The following is a 19,459-nucleotide window of genomic DNA, read 5'->3' on the forward strand; positions in this document are numbered from 1 at the left end:
GCAGGCAGCTGAGGCAGGTTTGTGCCTATTTGCTGGCAAGTCTGTGGGCAAGTCTGACTCTTCCTCATGCTCCACACCTGGCAATGCTTTCCCCTCCTTCAGCCACTTCTCCCCAGAGGTCCCCAGATCCCCCCAGCCATTCTTCAGGTTTCATCTTATTATTCAGGTTCCATTTGTGCCTCGATACTCATGGCAGAGCCTCCACTGTCTTTGGAGCTGGAGCAAGACAAGTGGGACAAGGCACCGGGCCGGAAAATTGGGTGCAGAAGTTGCAATGAATTCTTAATGATGCCCTTTCTGGCAACAGAAGGATGGAGCAGAATACTTTTCTTTTTTGAAGTGTTTCTTATTTAAAAAGTGATGAAGCCTTTGATTCATTTTCCACAGTAGCATTGGCTGGGCACCTGCTTACTACTGTCTTGCTTAGCAGGAGTCACCAATACAGCTCCTCGGACTCATTTTAGATGCCAATTGTTTCTCCTTTGGGAATGCATGTTAACTGGCAGTCCCTGAGGAGCCTGGCAATCCTACTGTAAGAGGTATCACATAACCATGTTGTGAGAGACAGACCCTGTTCTAAGGAGCCTGACAAGGGAAGGGAAGACACAGATCCCTGTTGAATATTTGGGAAGCCAAGGAACAGCCAGTTCTGCACACTGCCATAGTCCCACCAAAGCTGTGGCAGAATCTCAGGCTTGTCCCTGTAGGGGACCAGCAGTGATAGTGATCTACCCATCATCTTAACGGTGCAAGGGAACCTTCATATAAGTATTCAAGTCTACATTTCTTCTCTGTTAACCTTTCACTCCTAAATATTTCACTTTCAGGCTGGTTGGGTTTTCTTTCTCTCTCTCAGTTTGTGTTTCCTTCAAGGGTCAGAAGGAAAATGTAGAGGCTGTTCATTGACATCCTCTGCTCCCCTGCTAACAGGTGAGCATGGCCTGTGCACTTGGGAATCCCAGTTTGGGAATCCCAAATTCCCTTGGGCTCTGTGTAGCTCTCATTCTGTCCTCCAGCTCTGCGCAATACACACATTTGTGTTTTAATTGAAAAGGCATCCAAGACGTGGGGAAAGATGTTAGCCTGACCATTCCCTAGCACTGCTCTCATCCCCTTGAGAGACAGCCCTCAGGACAAGGTTCAGCAGCATGACCCTCACACCTTCAACCAAATGTTCACTGCCCTTCAGAGCTCTTGGTTACTGGTTCCATTGGAGTCAACATTATCTGGAGAGGAGACATTCCTCACTCTGCTCTCTTAGGAGTCATGATGGCTCAAGATGCCCAGGCACTTAGTGCTGCAGAAAAGTATCTTCTAATCCAAGCTGGCTATTGTAAAAGCCACCAAGATCTGGATGGGAAATCAAGACCCAGAAAGGTTGTTAGCTCTGCAGTGGAAAGAGGATTGTTCTGCCATTCCATCAGGGATGCTCTTCCAGTGCCTACAGTCAGTCCAGAAGAGGGCAATGTTGCTACTTGCCTGTCGGTACCGCAACACAGAGGCACATGCAGACGTCCACATGGGCAAAGAGATGACAGCTCTCCCATATGATTTCCAGCAAAAGGCTCTGGGGCTAGGTCAGGTCTATCTGTGCTGCAGCAAATTATGGCTTGGATTAGTCACTGAACTTCATAAGGGTGAAAAAGAACTACATCAGCACAAACCAACCACAAGAAAACACAAAGCAGTCTTCCTCAGTCTGCAGGCAACCAAATAATGAGGCTGTGCAAAGAACCCCTGTTCTTCCCCAAGTCACTCTGGCCACCCTCACACTGCACACTGCAGCCACTTCCCTGTCCACAGCCCTGGGCCCTTCTCTCACTCCATGATGCAGACATCATGGTCCACCAAGTGGGTTCTGGAGACAAAGGTCAATGTGGTGTGCTGCAGTAACTGCAGTCTGTTGGACACAGTTACATCCAGAGGCACCTGAGAGAATAATGCAGACACACAGACACAGCTCACACCTCATGCCTTCTCTGGACACACACCATCTCACACAACAGTGTGCAGAGCAGAGGACTCCTAAGCTCTCTGACTGGAATCAACCAAAGGCTGTTTAAATACAAGCACTGCTTAACTCTTTCACCACAAATCATTTTGGCCCAGAGGGCTGGCTACAGTTCCTCCACGTCCCCTCAGCCCAACAGCCCTCACCTGGCTTCAGGACATTTATGATGTCTTCAGCCCTGACAGTCTTCCCTTCCCAAAGCTTCCTGCTCCCCCTAGACAGCATTTGCAAATACGTCTTGTCCTTTCTCATCCCTGTGGCAGAGCAACCAAATGAAATGCAAGGACTGTGGAGACAAAATCGAATTTAGCAACAAAATAAACAGCATGGGGGCTCTCTACTGATTAGATTATGCCTCTTTATAATTTATGCATTAATTCCTCCCAAGGTCTGAAGATTCCCTGTCTCAGAAGGCCTGAATCCCTGCACTGCAGAGATGCAGATGCCAGGAACATCACTTTGACTGAAACATCCACCTTTCCACCAAGCAGAAGCTCTGATTAACCCCAGAAGAGCTCCTCTTTGTTATGCACCACTGTCCACCCTCCAGAGATACACAGCCCACCACCATTCCCTCCCAAACTCAATCATTCTTCCCAAGTCCAGTGGAGAATATGTCAGACTGTGAAGCATCTGTCTGTAGTAGCATCTGCTCCTAGGTTTGCTCTCATATCAATTCAAGCATTAATAAGAGTCATCAGCTACTGCAGCATATATATCCAGGAGCAATTGTGTCCATAGTCACAACTCCCTAGAACCATTAATTCCTGTCCTTTGCTACACAAGGAGCAGAGACTGTGAGCTCAGTACACTCAATAACAAAGCCTAGAAGCCATGGCTAGATTTGTCTAATCAGAGCTGGATGTGCAAGAGCAAAAACAAGAAACCCTCTGAGCCAAGGAGCCATGCCATTCTCAGGAGAAACTAGAAACATTAAGAAACAGGAGGCAGAGAAGAGACAAGACATGCAAGGGAATGGCTGCTATGTCACCATACACAAATTGGCCTAATTATGTGTATAAATGCACCAATAGGCATGGGTTTGCTGGCTGTATTCTTGACTTTAAATATTGATGCTTAGGAAGAGCTGAGATCAGGATATCTGCTGGTGGATTAGGCTACAGATTGCTCAGTCATTACCCACGGCTGGATCGCCTGCCTTGGATTGCCTTCCTCCAGAGAGCTCTGGAGCTCAAACAGAGGATTTCTTGTGTAGGTCATGGGCAAGGAAGCTCTGCCTTACACCCAGGCAGAGCTGCCTGTCTGCCCTGGGTGGGGCACAACCTGGGTGCTGATTGGTGCAGGAAAGGGCTGCTATCATGACAGAACTGACAACTGGGTGAAAATAATTTGGGGTCCAAAACAGGCAATAGCCAAGGGAAGAGAAACAGTGGGTTTGGGAGAAGCAAGTGACCACTGGGTGCCTGGGACAATCCTCCCATGCCCTGACCCAACTCTCGCAGTTTCACCCATACCCTGTTTCCTCCCATCCCATCCCTCCTGTCCCGTCCTGTCCCGTCCCATCCCATCCCATCCCATCCCATCCCATCCCATCCCATCCCATCCCATCCCATCCCATCCCACCTTCTCTACCAGACAAATCTGGAACAAATGGACTCAGAAGCAGCTTTTTATAGTTTTTGCTTGTTGATTTTTTTTTTTTTTTAGGTTTTTTCTTGGTTTTGTTTTTTTTAAATAAGAAATTTATTGCAAATATAGAAATTGATTTTCTCCATACAGGAATCTCCGAGTTGAGGAAAAACGATTTCGTGCCATTCAGTTTTAAAACAGGAAAAGAAGGAAAGAGAGAAAAAAAAAAGAAAGAAAAGAACGAGAAAGAAATACAATTCTAAAAGAAGAAAAGAAAATAAATTCAAAAAATAAGAAGAAAGTAAAGAATGTAACTCCAACTTAAATTTGTCCATACACAACCGGGGGGGGTCACAGGGTTGTTACGGAAGGAGGAACACCAAAGAGGCCACAAGGAGCCAGTCCCAGCAGCTGCCTCCCAGGCCCTTCCTTACATTCACGGGCTGACACCCCCTTCTCTGTGCCCGGCAGCTGCCCGCCCCTTCCCACCCCCTCACCCCAGACGCTGTGCTTGTGGATGGACCAGCCGTACCAGCCCTGGAGGGTCTGGCCTGACCCGGACAGGCTCTTCCTCTTCCCCCTGGGAAGGTGGAGAGCAGGAAGGTGGGACAGGCCAGCCAGGAGCAAGGCCTCACAGTGGCGGTGGTAGTTACGGGGAGGCAAAGGCCAAGCCGAACGCGCGGGGATGGGGCACCGGAGGGGGCCGTACAGGGGGAGGAGGGAACTCGACCCCTGCTGGGGCAGGGAGGAGAAGGAGCAGGAGAAGAGGGACAAGGAGATGCCAGGCAGAGGATGCCCTCTCTCCACTCAGGGACGGGGTGGGTTGGGGCAGCCCTGCAGAGAGCCGTCCTAGTAGGATGGCAGGGACAGAGACGCCTCCCCAGGGCGCGTGGGGGGACAGCCAAGGGCAGGCAGACCGAGAACGCCCCTCACAGTACAAGGCCAAAGCGGCTGAGGGACAGGGCTGGGAATGCGTGCGTGTGTAGGGGGGACACAACAGATGCTCCCCTCTGTCCCTTCTCCGGGGAAGGACCCAAGAACACCTGCTCAGACAGGGTGGGCAGGGCACGGCTGAGGTGGGGCAGGTTCCACCAGCCCTACAAGAAACCCCCATAGCCCGGTGGGGGGGTGGCACAAAGCGTCCGTCCCTCACCAAGCCACCCTGAGGAGGTTCCCTCCTGCTCAGATGGTGGAACGGCAGCAGGCTGGCTCCAGCAAGAGGACACAGCTCCATGAGGCTCTTCTTGACTGCATCTCATGTGGAAGGAGGTGGTGATGGTGGAAGGGATGTTCTCCAGGCTCCTGGAGGCTGTGTGTCCTTCCTGATGTAGCTGAGCTTTCCAGTCAGCAACAAGCATGGCAGGTGTGCTTTTGGGGCTTGGGTCCAGCTCCTACCCAGATGGCAGCTGCCCACCCTGTAGCACTGAGCTCTGCCCTACAGAGAGGGGTCACAGCTCATCATGAAGTCTGCTCAGATTGTTTTCTCCGGGCACTGCTGACTTATTCCCCACCTCCTCTCAGAGAGCCTTCACCCCTGCACTCAATCCTTTTCCTTGCTGTTCCCTTTATCCCTTTATCATCCCATTCTTTCCACTGTAGCTATCTCTTCCCCAGGTCTTTCAGCCTGTCCCTCTTCTACACCTTCTCCATCTCCCTCTACTTGTTACCTCCTTGTCTCACCACTCCTTGATCTCACCATACCTTATTCACCCCTACTGTGTCTGCCCCTCATCTCTTCCTCAGCTCCTTTTCCACCTTCCTCCTGCATCTTCCCCTCCTTCCTTCAAGCCTGCCAGGCAGAGCCTCCTCCAGCCAAGAAGGCTGATTAGCATTGCAAACACACAGAGGCCTCCTCAGCCCAACATAATTCTTCATTTGTCAGTCATGAATATTTCACACCTGCCTCAAGAGGGATTTATTCAGTATAGAAGAGTGGGGAGGGGTAGAAGGGAACATGGTACTGCAGCATAAACTGGGGCAGCACCAGCAGATATGGGAAAGATCTCTGCCCTACTGTGAGGAACAGTCTCACCTTCACTCCCCTGGGTGTAGGACCCCAGCCCAGGCTTCTCGCCAAGGCTGTTCTTGGGACTTGAGGGCAGGGCTGCACCCAACCTCATTCCTCACCCTCCACAATGTCCAGTGAGGTGAACCAACCCCCTGTTTTCTCTGCCAAGAGTCACCAAACCAGAAATAAAGTATGAAAGGGTTTGGTCTTGGTTTGGCCCCAGAAGTCCACTTTGCCCTGGGAGAAGGCAGCATTGAGGGACTTGCCAAAGCCAAGCCTCAGAGGCCTTAGAAACATCAGGCAGTCTCTCCACATTTTCCCAACAAAGAGGTTTTTGAGGCCCCTCCCTCTGTCAGGCCAGCCACGGCGGAGAATGCATAGGATAGACCTAATTCAGAGGTCCATGCAACCAATAAGAGGAAGGTGGTGGGAGATCTTCCAAGTGATTGTAATCAGCTGCACATCAAGTTTTCACTCTATCAGAGATTTCTCTTCAGCTAAAGCACTCCACGTTCCCTCAAGAATAACCTTGCTTTTTGGGAAAAGCAACCAGGGCAAAGGGAGGGTGGTGACCATTTCTCTTACAAGATCTATCTTGACAGGCCTCACTCCTGTTCCTCAATAACAAGGAGAAACGATGGCCACTAGAAAGAGCAGGCCTTTGGTATATAACACCTACCCCTTTACACACATGACTGTGAAAAGCAGCTGAGAGACCACATTTGGAGCAAGGGAAAGGGGGACACTGGAAAGAAGAAGGAATGAGGTTTATGGGGTGATTGGTTTGGGTTCTCCTTGGGGTATGTTCCATCTCAAACTGGTAGGAGTCTCTCATAAAATCACATCAGAGATCAATGAAAGGAGCAGAGAAAACAGGGACAAGGACAGGAGAGACTTGGAGGGAGGAGGTTAAATTCCAACAAACTGGCACATACACAACAGGTGTTTGCTCAGAAAAATACAGTAAAATTGTCATGCAAATAGAACGTTAAATCTGCTTTCCTCCAACAGGGCTGGCATCACTTCGTGAGCCCTCATCCTGAGGGAGGGAGCAGGACAAAGAAGTAGGGAGGAGGAAGGAAGGTGAGACACTTTGTTCCCCTTCCTTGCCCTCTTCCTCCCACAGAACAGTCCATCTTGTGCAAACTTCATCCAATGGTTTGAAATGGGGGCTACAGCTGGGAGAGAAATGGCTTTTCCCTCCTATCCAGCCTTACCCCCACCAGAGAAAAAAGAAGGGCCTGATGATAGCTGTATCCCTGACCTTTCTTTTCTGCCTCATTGAGGTGCTGAGGGGAAAAAGCAGAAACCTTTATAAGTTAATGCTCCCCCTAAAGTATTGACTGAGCAGAACTGTTCACAAGACCACACGGCAGAGAAGCACAGGGAGGGAAGAGTTGGAGAGACGAACCAGACTCCATCCCCCCTAGCCTGTCATCCCCCTTTTTCTGATCAGTTCTGTGCCCCAGCCATTAGTCTTTTCTGCTTGGATGGTTGCCGTGCTGGAAGACCACTGAGCTTGCCCTGTGTGGTAGCTGGGGATCTCTCTGTTGTGCCTAGGCATCTCTCACAGCATTTACCTGTCTTGGTTTGCTGCACAGCCCCAACATGGAGGGACAGCTGCCAGCAGTGATGTGACTTCGATTTGTGACTTCCCTTCATCCTCCTGCATCCAGGTGCACACACACATGTGCACTCCCACCCCTTCCTCTGGGTTGGATTGGCTCTTACCGTGTGGAGTCAGTCCCACAAACACCTCTGGACTCAAGGCAAAATAATGCTTTGACTGTGGGAAAGCAGGCTGACAGTGAAAAGTCTGAGGCAATGGAGTCAGGACCTGGCTTAGGATTGTTACCATCAGCACCCCTACAAGGAAGAAACTCCACAGATCTTCATAGGTTTACACTTTGGGGATACCTGCTCTGGTTTTCATGCATCAGACGCTGCCTACTGCTCCTACCTCACTTACAGACAGTGAAATTGTCATGTGTGGCATAGAAGCTAGCTCTCACAGCTGGCATTGCTACTACCTGGCAGATGGCAGGCAAGTTCTCTGCATGCAGAATGTAAATCCCTCCTAGAGAAGCTCCTACACCCTTATCCTTCTCCCAGGGCCCCCAAAAACACTGGGTCTTCTGAGGAGCACCTCAAAGAGGAAATAACTACTCAGAGAGGGCCAACAAAACATAGTCCCTCATCCTCATCCTGATAGAGGTGAACTATGGTCAAGTGTTGGGCAGATCATGGAAAGAAGGCTCACTGTGCTGCATAAAGAGTAGTTCAGCAGGCAGCCCTCCTGCCTGACAGAAAAATACTGGGGGAGATGGTGCCAAGATTGTGCTTTATTGCATTGCTCAAAAATGGGAAGAGGTGGAGAGGGCAGTAGGCTTATTGTCAACTGTGACAGATCTTCTATGCAAAAGGCAGAGGCTGGGATCTAGCAAGTGCAACTGGGATTTTGTCAAGACATGACAGGATCCCTAAGAAAAGTTTGTCACACCTGTGAGGATTAGGAGATGATGTGTTGTTCTCACTCTCACGAGGGCGTCTAAGTAGTCAAAGGAACATTGCCATCCAGATGCTGGAGTCCTCCTCTATCCTGGCACACACAGTGTGGCTGCACACCTAAGGGAGCTTCTTCCAGGCCATCCTTCTTGGGCTACTCCCAGGCCCCATTCTCACATCCCATTTGTTCCCTGTGCTCCTGTGTTCACCCTAGGCTGCCCCCTATCCATGCCAGAACGTCCATAGCCTATACAAGAGAAAGACTCTTTGTGAGGCCAACCCAGTAAGGTGAGCAGCTGAAATCCTGTTCTTCACATTCATCTGGAAGTGAGGAGGTTGGATGATACTCTTCTCATGGACACCCACCCCACAGCCCATGGTGTAAATCAGTTGGGAAGAGCTGCAGAGGCTTCAAGGAGAACTTGCTCTGCTGAGGTCCTCCCCAAGTCCCTTCCTCATAGTAAAGGGGACATGAACAGAGAGTTTTAAACTGACTAGACAAGGGCAGACTGAGCATAGGCAAGTGGGGTGAAGAGGACCTCTGACCTGTAACACTCACTGAGAAATGGGAACCCCATACACCTCTGACAGACCAGACCTTCCTGCCTTTTCCTCCACCACTCCTTGAGGACCTGGCTTGCCATGCCAAAGAGAATATTCACAACCTGTTTCTCCCCACCAACTGGCAGAAAACTGGCTCTGAGAAGGCCTGGAGAATGCCTGTCCCTCCATATTGCTGGTGTTCATCAGCAGCAATGTGGCAGGAGAAGGGAAGGAGGAAGAGCAGCAAGGGCACAGAGCCTCTTATACGGCAGGTCCTACCCACCTTGGTCCTTCACATCTCTTCTCCTTCCTCTGAGGAGGACGGAGGTTTGTGAAGTATCTGGACAAGAAGTTCAAGTCCAGGGACCCTTAACAGAGAGGATAGGGAAGGGCAAAGGAAAAGAAGGGAGAGAACTTCTTCCAGCAATTCCTGTCTTTTTTGGAAGGGGACAGGAGAGAGAGAAAAGCATCCACTGCTAAAGAAAATGAGGGAAAAAGTTAGTGATGGAAGATTTGGCATAGCAGGTGTACAAGGTGGACAAGGAATCTTTCTAAACCAAAGTCCTTCCTTCCCACCCAAAAGAAAAATCAGCCTTCAACAGGAACAGAAAGATTAATAGTTCACAGCTGAGTTTCATGCCCAGTGAGTGTCCATCTTTGCCCTTCTCCTACCACCACTGCCACCCACTCCCAGGCCATTCCCACCCACCCACATTCCAACGTTGTTACCACAGTGTCAGTGCAGGGCGCTCCTCCCAGCCATCTGTGGGCAGAACAATGGTCCCCGTAACACAGTAGAGACAATTCGGCGTGTGTGTGTGCGTGTGTGTGTGTGTGTGTATGTGTCAGTGTGTGTGTCTGTGTAAGAGTTGTTGTAAACTTTAAGAAAAGGTTTTGTCAGTTTTGTATTTGTCAGGAGTATTTTGTTGTTGGTTTATTTTTCACAGTCAAGTGGCTTTTTTTTCTGGTTGTTGGAGGGGACGGGGGGTCTTGGTTTGTATTGTTTCCTTGTGAGGAAGAGTCACAGCTTCTGCTGAGCAGAGACTCCTTTCCAGTAATCCAGGATGTCATGCAGATCCTCGTCCTTGGCAAATTGAACTTTCTTCCGCAGGGCATGCCCAGCTGCCATGTAAACCTCCTCCCTGTGATGCTTCTTGTAAGGCCGGAATCGCTCCCAGATCTTGTGGGTGCTCTCTGAGGAGTACTCGGGGCTGGAGGAGTAGCCCGAGAAGTAGTGTCTCGGGGAGAGCTGGGAGTACGTGGAGTCTCGCTTGGACCGGGACAGTGGCTTGAGGAATGACACCCGCTGGCTCAAGGTGTCAGCGCTCTCCTCATAGTACAGGGCTGGGAAGGAGTGACGGTGCTCGCTGCAATGGTAAGAAGGCTTGACCTCCAAGTGGTGGATGGCGCTCGGAGACACCAAGGGAAGACGATCCAAAGGGCTGTTTAGTGGGCTGCCCTTCTCAATGTATTTGGAGTCAGACTTGCTGAGCGGTGGGTGGTCAGGCACATCCAAGCTGAAGACCTTGGCGCTCTTGATGGAGCCACTAGAGGAGACACTGCAGGTCTTTCTGGCCACAGCAGCATCAGCACTGAGCTGGCGCTGCAAAGGGTGGTGGGAGCTTTCTTTGTAGGGTGGGGAAAGAAAGCTGGGCCGCTCTAGCCCAGTCGAGGATCCGGCTGGGATGGACTGGCACTCAAAGGCCATATCTGAGTCAACACCAGTCCCACCACCCAGGAAAGATGCTGTGTCCAGCTTGAGGGCATCAATACAGTTGTTGATGATCTGGTTGACCTTGTCTACCTCCTTGGCTATAGTAGAGATCTCAGCAGCTGAGCCTTGCCCATTGTCAAGCTCCCTCAGGTCCTCATCTCGCTGGGTTCTCTCCAGCCCATCCCCACCACCTGTCCGCACCTCAATGTAGTTACCTTTAGTGGTGACTTTGGGAGTCTCCATCCCAGCATCCATTGACTTCGATGGGGGCAACTTCTCCCCAATCATGGAAGGGATGGAGGACATCCGTGAGACAGGAATGACAGGTGGCTCACCCAGCTTCTGGGAAGGATGGACCATGGTACTGGTATCAATATCTGATCCATAGCGCATTTCTAGAATGGTCTTTTTGACATTGAGTGACTTCTGTTTCTCCTCCTGCATCCTCCGCTTCCGCAGGCAGTAGTACACCACCCCCAGAACAATGACCATCCCAAAGAGGCAACCCAGGGTGGTCATAATATAGTGTGTAGTGGTGGAAGTACTGGAAATAGGATCCTCCCTGCCTTTGCTCCGGGTTGCAAAAGTCAGGCAAGTATGGTTGTAACGCCTGTTGTTGCGGATAGAGGCCACACAGAATGTATAATCAGTGTGGGCCTTCAGCTTGTTGACAGTGACATATTCCTTCTTGCTCTTCAGTGTTGCTATGTCAGAAACATAGCTGTTGTTGTATTGCACCAGCACATACATCTTACTGTAGGGCATAGGGATGGTGACCATCAGGATGGCTGAAGTGATTGTGACATCATGTAGTTTGATGCTGGGACTGAAGGAGGAGTCAGTGGTGGAAGAGGCTGGAGGCTTGACTGAGAGGAAATCCCCAGGGCTGATGGCTGACCCCTCATCCAGATCTCGCTGGGAGTCAGGGGTGTAAGGAGTTGGGTTGACCCTAGAGAGGGAGGGGATGGTGCCCCCTCTGCACATGGACTGGAAGATGGTGATGGCATTGCGGTTGTGGTGAGGCCGCGGCACCAGAAGTGGATACCCAGCAAACTCCCGTGGAGTCTCACACTGGAGGCGGTCATAGTTCTTGGTGACGTTGTTGAAGAGAGCCAGCCAGTTAAGGAAGCCATAGAGGCTACAGTCACAGTTGAAGGGGTTGCCAGCCAGCTCGCACACCATCAGGTTGCTCAAGCTGGTGAAAGTGTTGCCCTCCAGACGGCTGAGGCGGTTGGATGACAGGTCAATGCTAATCAAGCTGGGACACTCAGAGAAGGCAGTAGGGGTGACCAGCTCAATTAGGTTATGCTGCACAAAGAGGAACTGGAGGCGGGCCATGCCCCGCAACATGCCCTCTGTCAGGTTGGTGAGTTTGTTGTAGCCCAGCTGTAGGACCTGGAGGTTTGACTGACCCATGAAAGCCCCATCTTCAATGTAGGAGATCTCATTCTTGGTCAGGTTCAAATCAGTCAGGTTGCCGAAGCGGTTGAGGGAGGAGTACAGCACTACCTTGAGCTTGTTCTCGTTCAGACGCAAGTCGTGCACCGTGCTGTTGATGTGCTGGGGGATGGTCTCATACGGGGGCTGGTTCTGGCTGCAGATGGCCAGCCACACATACCCTTTGTCCCCCTCAATCAGCCAGCAGTCACCTCGCACGGTGCCAGGGGAAAACAAGCAGAGCAGGGCAGCTGCCCACAACCCCAGGCACAGCATGGTCTGCAGTGGTGCCCTCATCAGGATGGGGGAAACCAAATCCCCAACAAAAACCAACGCCAAATCTCAGAACAATGGCAAAAAGAAACTAGGGGGCAAGAACGGGGGTTTAACAATGGAAGGGAATGAGCACCCCAGTCCTATGAGATGTCATCACCATTATTTCTTCTTGCCCTCTGGGTCAATCCAGGAGCACAGAGGAAGGGGAACACATGCAATATTCTTCCAGAACACCCAAAAGCTATCACCATGGATGTTTGGTCCGGAAGGGAACTACCTTGTGCTTCTTTTCTAAACAAAAATTCAGGTCGAGGATAATGAATCTTCTTTGATGCTCATGAGCGACTCACACACTTTTTCCCCTTTTCTCCCCTCCCACCCACCCCCCACCCACACCAAACCCACCCCAAAACAAACCCAAGTCCTCCCTCTCTAGTCTTCCCCCGCCCCTCCACAGTGTGATTTGGAAGAACAAGGCAGGGCTGCCTCCCGTGTCGCTCACGCTCCCTTGGTTTCTACTCCTTCTCTTCCTTCTTTCCTGGGTTCCCTCTGAGAAGCTTCAGAGCTTTGGATCAAACATGTCGAAAACAAAAATACAGAGAAGGAAAGAGCAAGTGTGCATGAGAGAGATCCATCTGTCACTGGAATCTGGAAAAGAAAACACAAAAGACAAGAAGAGGCATCATTTGGAAAGGTCTTTGAGATAAGTGTATAGACAGCAATGTTTCATGAGAAGAGGGAGATGGGGAAGAGACACCTTAAAGGGGGTGCAAGCAAGAGAGGTGTGGTACTGCCTGCCGTGCTGATAAGCCTTTGAGGAGGGAACCCTCACAATGTATAATGTCATATCAGGGATATGCAGAAGGGTATCTGGGCTCCCTTAAGTAGTGTGATCACAGCCAGGGACCCGGGGGAAGGCAGTGGCGTGGGAGTAGAGGGGAAGGGAAAGGAGAGTGGGAAACATAAAGCTGTTATTGCGGGGGCTCAAAACCCCTAGTGTAAACAAAGGCAAGCCCCAAGCACAGCCAAAGCCATGAAATTTCAGCTGCCTGGAAATGATGTACACAGAATGCATGAAGCAGGGAAAATGCAGACAAGCTTCTCCCCCCACCCCCTCCAAAAAAGCCAAACACTTTTTTTCTTTCCTTCCTTCCTTGATGCAAGAGGGATAAATAATTCAAATCACGTGTAACCACTTCTGCTCTAAAAATTGTTCCTGACTCTTGGTGCATGGACAAGGCTGTTGAGGTGAACCAGTCTGGCTTGAGCACAGTGGGTGGGGGTGGGGAGCAGGCAGTGTGTCAAATACCAGCCTCCAGTCTCTCACCCAACAATGCCAGAACTCCTAATCTGAAGCACATCACCCATCCACCCCCCATCAAAGAGTGGTGCACAGTTCACACCTTCGTACTTTACTACCTCTCCTTGGGGGCTATGAACACTGCCCCTTTGTAAGAAAACACACCTTGCAGACAAAGTGACATTTGCCTGTTAAACCACAACAAACGTATTTCTGGGCTCTGGGAAAGCTCCTGGTTCTGACTGCAAAACACAGCCTGGAGCACCTTTCTCTCCAGCTACAGCTTCAACCCTTCTCCACTGTGCTGAGACAGGAGCCTGGCAGGGGTGTCCTCAGGCAGCACAGAGGAAATAATTTCATACAGTAGATAAAACACGTGGGCACTCTGCTATTTTTTTTTTATTTTAATTTTGAGGAGAAAGGAAACACTAAAAAAACAGAGAAAAGGATCCTTGGTTAATGAAAACTAAAGATCCCCTCTTGCCCCTTTTATTTTGGGGGGAGGCTGCTCACTAAAGATATCGCTGAAGTTTTTGCTGCAAAAGCTGAACCAATTTCTAGGACAGAGACACAAAGGGCAGAAATAAAATGAAAGAAGATAAATGAAGGAGGAGTGAACCCTTGAGGAACAAGGCTTACGTCTGTGGAGAAATCTGAGCTGATTTGGGTCTGTGGAATTACCAGGCCAGCTGGATTAAGGGATCAGAGATAGTGTCACAGAGAAACACTTAAATATTCAATAATCCAAAAAGTAAAGCCAAGACCGAGAAGGGAAGGGGGAGAAGAGCTACACCAATGGAAAAGACAGGGAAAAACCCTCAATTCCCCACAGCTCATCGTCTGAGGCCACCAAACTCATGTCACTTATGATTGTCACGTGATAACCTTCAGCTGCTGCCTCAGCTTTGCCTCAGCCAGCAATGAAGCAGAAGGCAGAGGTTTTTACAGTCTGTTGATTTGTTTCTCAGTCTTGTAATCCAATGAGAAATAATTTCCTGATGCTGTTCCCCCAGATGCCAGCTAGGAAGCACATCTGGCTCTCCACAGGCTGGGACCCACAGACCTCTGATAGTCCTCAGCATCAGTCCCTGCCTTGTTCCTCCATTTCCAGAGGTGACTCCATGCAGAGACACAGCCAATTCCCCACACCATCTCTGTCCCTTTATCTTCATCTCTACTGTTCCTTCACTTTGCCTGATTTTTTCCACTGAAAAAACAGTGGCAGATACTATCATGCTTTTTGCACTTCGGTGCCCAAAGTATGTCCACCCTAAGCAGAGGCCAGGGGCACCCCCTATACAGGGAGTGGAAAGATTTAGAGATTACAGATTTTAGCCACCATCCTTCTCTGAGCATTATGTTCTGGCCTGCCTGTCTCACCTCACCAATTACTCTGCACAATATCCAGCTCCATACAGGAACATCCCAGCCCACTCGCCTTGACCCTTTCTGCTAGGGCAGAGGTGTGCTGAAGTCACCATTGCCTGCTGTAGCTTGTTCATGGTGCACATGCACAGAGACAAGCTCATGGCCAGGACCACATTCCTCTGCAGCAAACCCAGCAATCCCTGAGAGCCACCCCATCCCACTCAAGGAGCTGCACTCAGGCAGGACAGAGGGTTTGGAAGGGCAGATGTCCTAGTAGCCTGGAAAGGAAAGAGAAGGGTTAGGGATAGATAGGAAAAAAGGTGATGTTTATCGTTGCTGTTTGCCAAAACCAAGGGGACCATGCAGAAATTCCTGCCTCCTGCCTACCTCCACCTGGGCTGTGTAGCCTTGCCTCAGCCACAGGCCACAGGAAGGATCAAGCCACTCCTCAAGCCAAACTCATTGGTCCCCTTGGGTCCCCAAGGTAAGCATGTATGAGAAATACACAGACCTTGACATTCTTCTCCCAATGGTTCCTGTCACCCCACCATCACACTGGTTTTGAGGGCACTGAATCCAGCCCAATCCATGGCCTACTGCACCCCTGCCCATGGCCCAGCACCCCATTTCAGCTCAGCCCAACACCATCAAACCCTGCTACAGCATTGCTGTAGGAGTGCTGGTCTCCAACTCTACCACAGCCATGTCCTGCCCTCTAGGGAGCAATTGCTCCCTGATCCAGGCAATCCATTGTCAAAGGGAGGCCAGGAATGAGGGGCAGCGCTATTGCACTCCTCTAACTGTCCACAGCCAAAAGAATATAAATCACACAGCACTGGAGTCCAGCAGCACAAGGAAGCAACACTCTGTCCTTTCTGCTGTCCTAAAAGGTGCTGACAATGGAGTTGGCTGTTTCCCTCTCTTGCTTCTCAGGCAACAGAGCAAGAAGGCACAGAACAGAGAAAGCAAGAATGAACAAATCCTGCACAGCAGAGAGCCAAGGAAGGGGGATGTAAGAGTTGTGGAGAACTTATGGGCAAGAGAAAGAGTTAGAACATGGGATATGTTTTATAAGGAAGGTACAAGATAACCACCTCCATGTGCTGGGCTTATTTAGTTGTAAGGTTCCAACACTCTTCAGTGTCACTCAAGATTTACAGTAAGCCCTTGGCTCCTGGCCATCCTCGTGTACGTGTGAACATGAAGGAACAGGAGTGACATGGCACCCATGAAAGCTGTGCTGTCCTTGGCTGGCACACAGCCAGCCTATCAGCTCCCAAGTGATTTCCCTCTGCTTTACTCTCTATTAATGGATGTCCCAATGTTATTGGTGTTTATCTGTAGCATGTTGAAGAAGAGCAGAAGGCCACAGGGACGGTTCCATTGTTCAAAGGAAAGAAAAGAGAAGGGAAAGTGAAACAGAGGGCCGAGAGTCCCAAATCTGAGTCAGGAGGTGGATACCAATGGCCACAAACATCCCTTTGACTTGGAGCTCAAGGTAGCACAGGGGAAGACACAGGATTGAAGTCACTAGTGAGATGGCAGCATAAAATACAGCCCGTGAAAGTATGGACGGGCAGGATAGGAGGCAGAGAGGCAAACTGGAGCCTGAGGGAGTGGAAGGACCAAAACTCAGAGAGAATACAAGGCAACCAGAAAAGTCACATACAGCTGCAATTTGGGCCTAAAATTCTGACCTTGTCAACCTTGTCCTCTTGGGGCCCCATGCACTGGAAAAACCAGCACTTAATTCTACCATTGCTTAAACGGTGCTAAGAGCCTCCCATTTGAAATGCATGCATTAAAAACCTGCCAAACACTCTTGACTCCTCTTGGGACACCCCGAAACCAGGCCAAAGCTCCTGCTGCTTTCTTAAGCTTCATGCTGCAGCTGAGCATCATCCCTCTTCCCAGCTCAGTGTGCTGCCTGCTCCTGGCAGGCCTCAGGGCACAAACACCATCTCAAGGGACTCTGCATCCTCTTCTTGGCTTTAAGGTCCTTCCAGGATTTCTCTAACTACTTTCTTAAAGAGGAGCCTTTCTCAGGGGTCCTTGGCACTCAAAATTCATGCCTTACTTGAAGGGACTCTCCCTGTCTGCTGGGTAGTTTCTGTAATTCACAGTGTTCTAAGCATCACTGCAGCCACCCTAAATCACCACCCAGAGATTGTCCTTGCTTTTGCATCTGGCTCTAGTGGAAGCATTGTGCCATGGGAGAAGCCTGAAGCACAGCTGTGGCACTCACAGGACAGCAGTCCCTTCCCTCTGAGCCCTGCTTCTAGGGAATTATTGCAGGAGTTACCTTCAAGTCATGCAGCAAAGAACTTGTGACTGTGCCCATAGGTGCTCCAAAAGCTCTGACAAGTCTGGGACCAAGAGAAGAGGGAGCAGGAATCTGATGGCCGGTGGTTTTGTGGCATGGAAGACATTTGAGCATGCATGAGAGAAAGAGAGAGAGAGAGAATGCCTTCTACTGTAGATTCTCTGATGTTCACCAAGGGTTGAGCTCCACAACACTCTTTCCTTTAATGGGTCTCAGTGAAGGTTTCTTTCTCACATTCTCTCTTCTCTAATTTATCCCCTATCTTCATAGAACACCTTGCAGGAATTTTTAAATTAGAACATTTTAAGAAAGTTATAAAAACTGAGTTATCTCTCAGTTCCATTCCAATGTACCATTTGTTTAAAATCAGTCCTATAGCTTCAAAACTCCAGAGGTCAAAGGAGCCGTACAGACACTCTAGAAAGTCATGCGACAAAATGTGGTCCCATGTCACTAACCAGACAAAGCCTTCATCCCTTACAGGAGTTGAACTGAATTCAATGAGTCCTGCTGAAGGGTGTCCACTCAACCTTAGAGGCTCTGTGAATTTGGCAGAGTGTTATTGCAAGAGAAATCTCATGCTTCAACTCTGGGCAGGTTCATTTCACTCTAAACAAATCCACAGTGCCTGCAGGTAGAAAACTCATTCCTCTGAAAGCTGGGCTGGCCCCACTGTAAGTGGGGAGGAAGACTGCAGCTCCCAAACTCCAGCTGTCACTGACATCTGGAAGCCCAAACCACTGGGATCCCAGCAGGACACTGGGAACCTAACAAGATCACAGCTGCTTCTCACAGGACACCACTGCAAGGATACTCACAAAGCTCAAATTCCAGCCAGCAAGGATGGGACCATGCAGAGAGGAAGGGAAAAGGGATGAAATATGGGCTGCAGAACTGCCCCAAGGACATGCTGCTCTGCACTCCTGCCCTTTGGCCAGTTTGGGGCATGGGAATGAAGAATTCAGAAGGAAAAATTCAGAAGGAAGAATTCACACACCCAGGCTCAAACAAACACACTGCCATTGACTCCAAATCTTTGCTGGGACAAACAGCTTAAAGACTAACCATGAAAAAAACCCAACACGTCGCTGTATATAAAACCCCTGCTCTCCCATCGTGCCTTCCCAACAGCGATTAGATGCCTAATTTGTTAGGCAGTAAGAGAGAGAGAATGGGAAGGCTCAAGGGAGAAAAATGAAGCAGCTCAGAAGCATGAAAGAGAGAGCTTTAGAAGCATAAATCTTATTTTAGAGTGATAAATACTGGCAGAAAGGTCTTTCATATGCCTATGGTTCCCTGACAGGCCAGAAAGCCACTTTTGTTTTCCAAAGTGAAACGGTTACCTTTTATATTAATATGATTATTGAAGATTAAGGCGGATTTGCATCAAGCCAGCTCCACCCAGACAGCCTGCAGCAGCAATCCACAGAAGCATGTACATGGGGGTAGGCTTGGGAAACAGCCTGCTCCAGGTAGAAGAGCATGTCAAGAGATTAAAGGTGCCACAAAAAATACTATCACCGATAAGGCTGCCTTCAATTCTCTCCCTCCAGAGCCAGGAGGGAGACCTGGGAAACATACTTCCCTTTTCATGCCATGAACCCAGACATGGGGCAGTAGAAAGGCTTAGAAATAATTCCTGCTGGCCATGGGGAGGGAGCATGGGGTCTGTGTGAAGCTCTGTAGGGACCTGCCATAGGGAGTGTGCCAGCCAGAGTGGCTCTGCCTGGTGCACCGGTGTGGGTGTGAGTCACTGTAGAGAAAGACGCGGCCCTGTCGGCTCCAGGAGCGCGGGGTGGAGGGGGTGTGTGTGCGGAGGAGTCGCTGTAGGTGATGGGCTGGATGTGTGGGCTGGGGCTGGATGTGGTTTAGTCACTCTGTGAAGCAGAGAACCGGTGCTGGCTCCTGGGGAGGGAAGAATTGCCATGGAGAAGCAGGCAAAGGCTGTTTGTGAGTTTATGTGTGCGTGCATGTGTGCTTGCATGAAGCAGGCACCTCGGAGAAAGGGGTGGGAGTGTTTTGCTGTGTGAGAGGCGCTGCAGGGGACGGGGTGGGAGTGCAGGCTGCTTGTGGGCGTGCAAGGATCACGGGAGAAAGCCGGAGCGTGTTTGGGAGAAGGCTCCAGGGAAAGGGGTGGGAACACTCCTGCTGTGTGTGTCCCTGACGTGAATCACTGTAGGGAGCAGGGTGTGAGGGCAGGCTCTGTGCATGTGCATGTGCACGTGTGAAGGAGCTGCTCTAGGGGACAGGGAATGACCTCTGCTGTCTGTGAGCTGTTGAGGGGTAAAAGGACAGGAATGGGAGTTCTGTATGAGCGTGTGTGTGGGCTGCTGCAAGTAACAGGCCAGGAGTGGGGGCTCTGGGAGCATGTAACAAGCAGGGTG

The 19,459-nt window shown here is 50.2% G+C and overlaps 1 protein-coding gene and 1 long non-coding RNA gene across 2 annotated transcripts in view; both read right to left on the reverse strand.

The window, feature by feature from the left end:
* Positions 1–3,639: 3,639 nt before the first annotated feature.
* On the reverse strand, positions 3,640–12,439 carry ELFN2 (extracellular leucine rich repeat and fibronectin type III domain containing 2). Its single transcript, XM_058022679.1, has one exon. The coding sequence runs from the start codon at positions 12,103–12,105 to the stop codon at positions 9,679–9,681; it is 2,427 nt and encodes an 808-aa protein (XP_057878662.1). The 5' UTR covers positions 12,106–12,439; the 3' UTR covers positions 3,640–9,678.
* Positions 12,440–12,508: 69 nt separating this feature from the next.
* The window catches only part of LOC131082885 (uncharacterized), a 49,647-nt gene continuing 42,696 nt past the window's right edge, over positions 12,509–19,459 (reverse strand). The window contains exon 3 of the long non-coding RNA XR_009114392.1: positions 12,509–12,732. This is a non-coding gene — a long non-coding RNA (uncharacterized LOC131082885). The remainder of the gene's footprint in view (positions 12,733–19,459) is intronic.

This window comes from Melospiza georgiana, chromosome 4, assembly GCF_028018845.1.
Source record: "Melospiza georgiana isolate bMelGeo1 chromosome 4, bMelGeo1.pri, whole genome shotgun sequence".
Taxonomy (NCBI): Eukaryota; Metazoa; Chordata; class Aves; order Passeriformes; family Passerellidae; genus Melospiza; species Melospiza georgiana.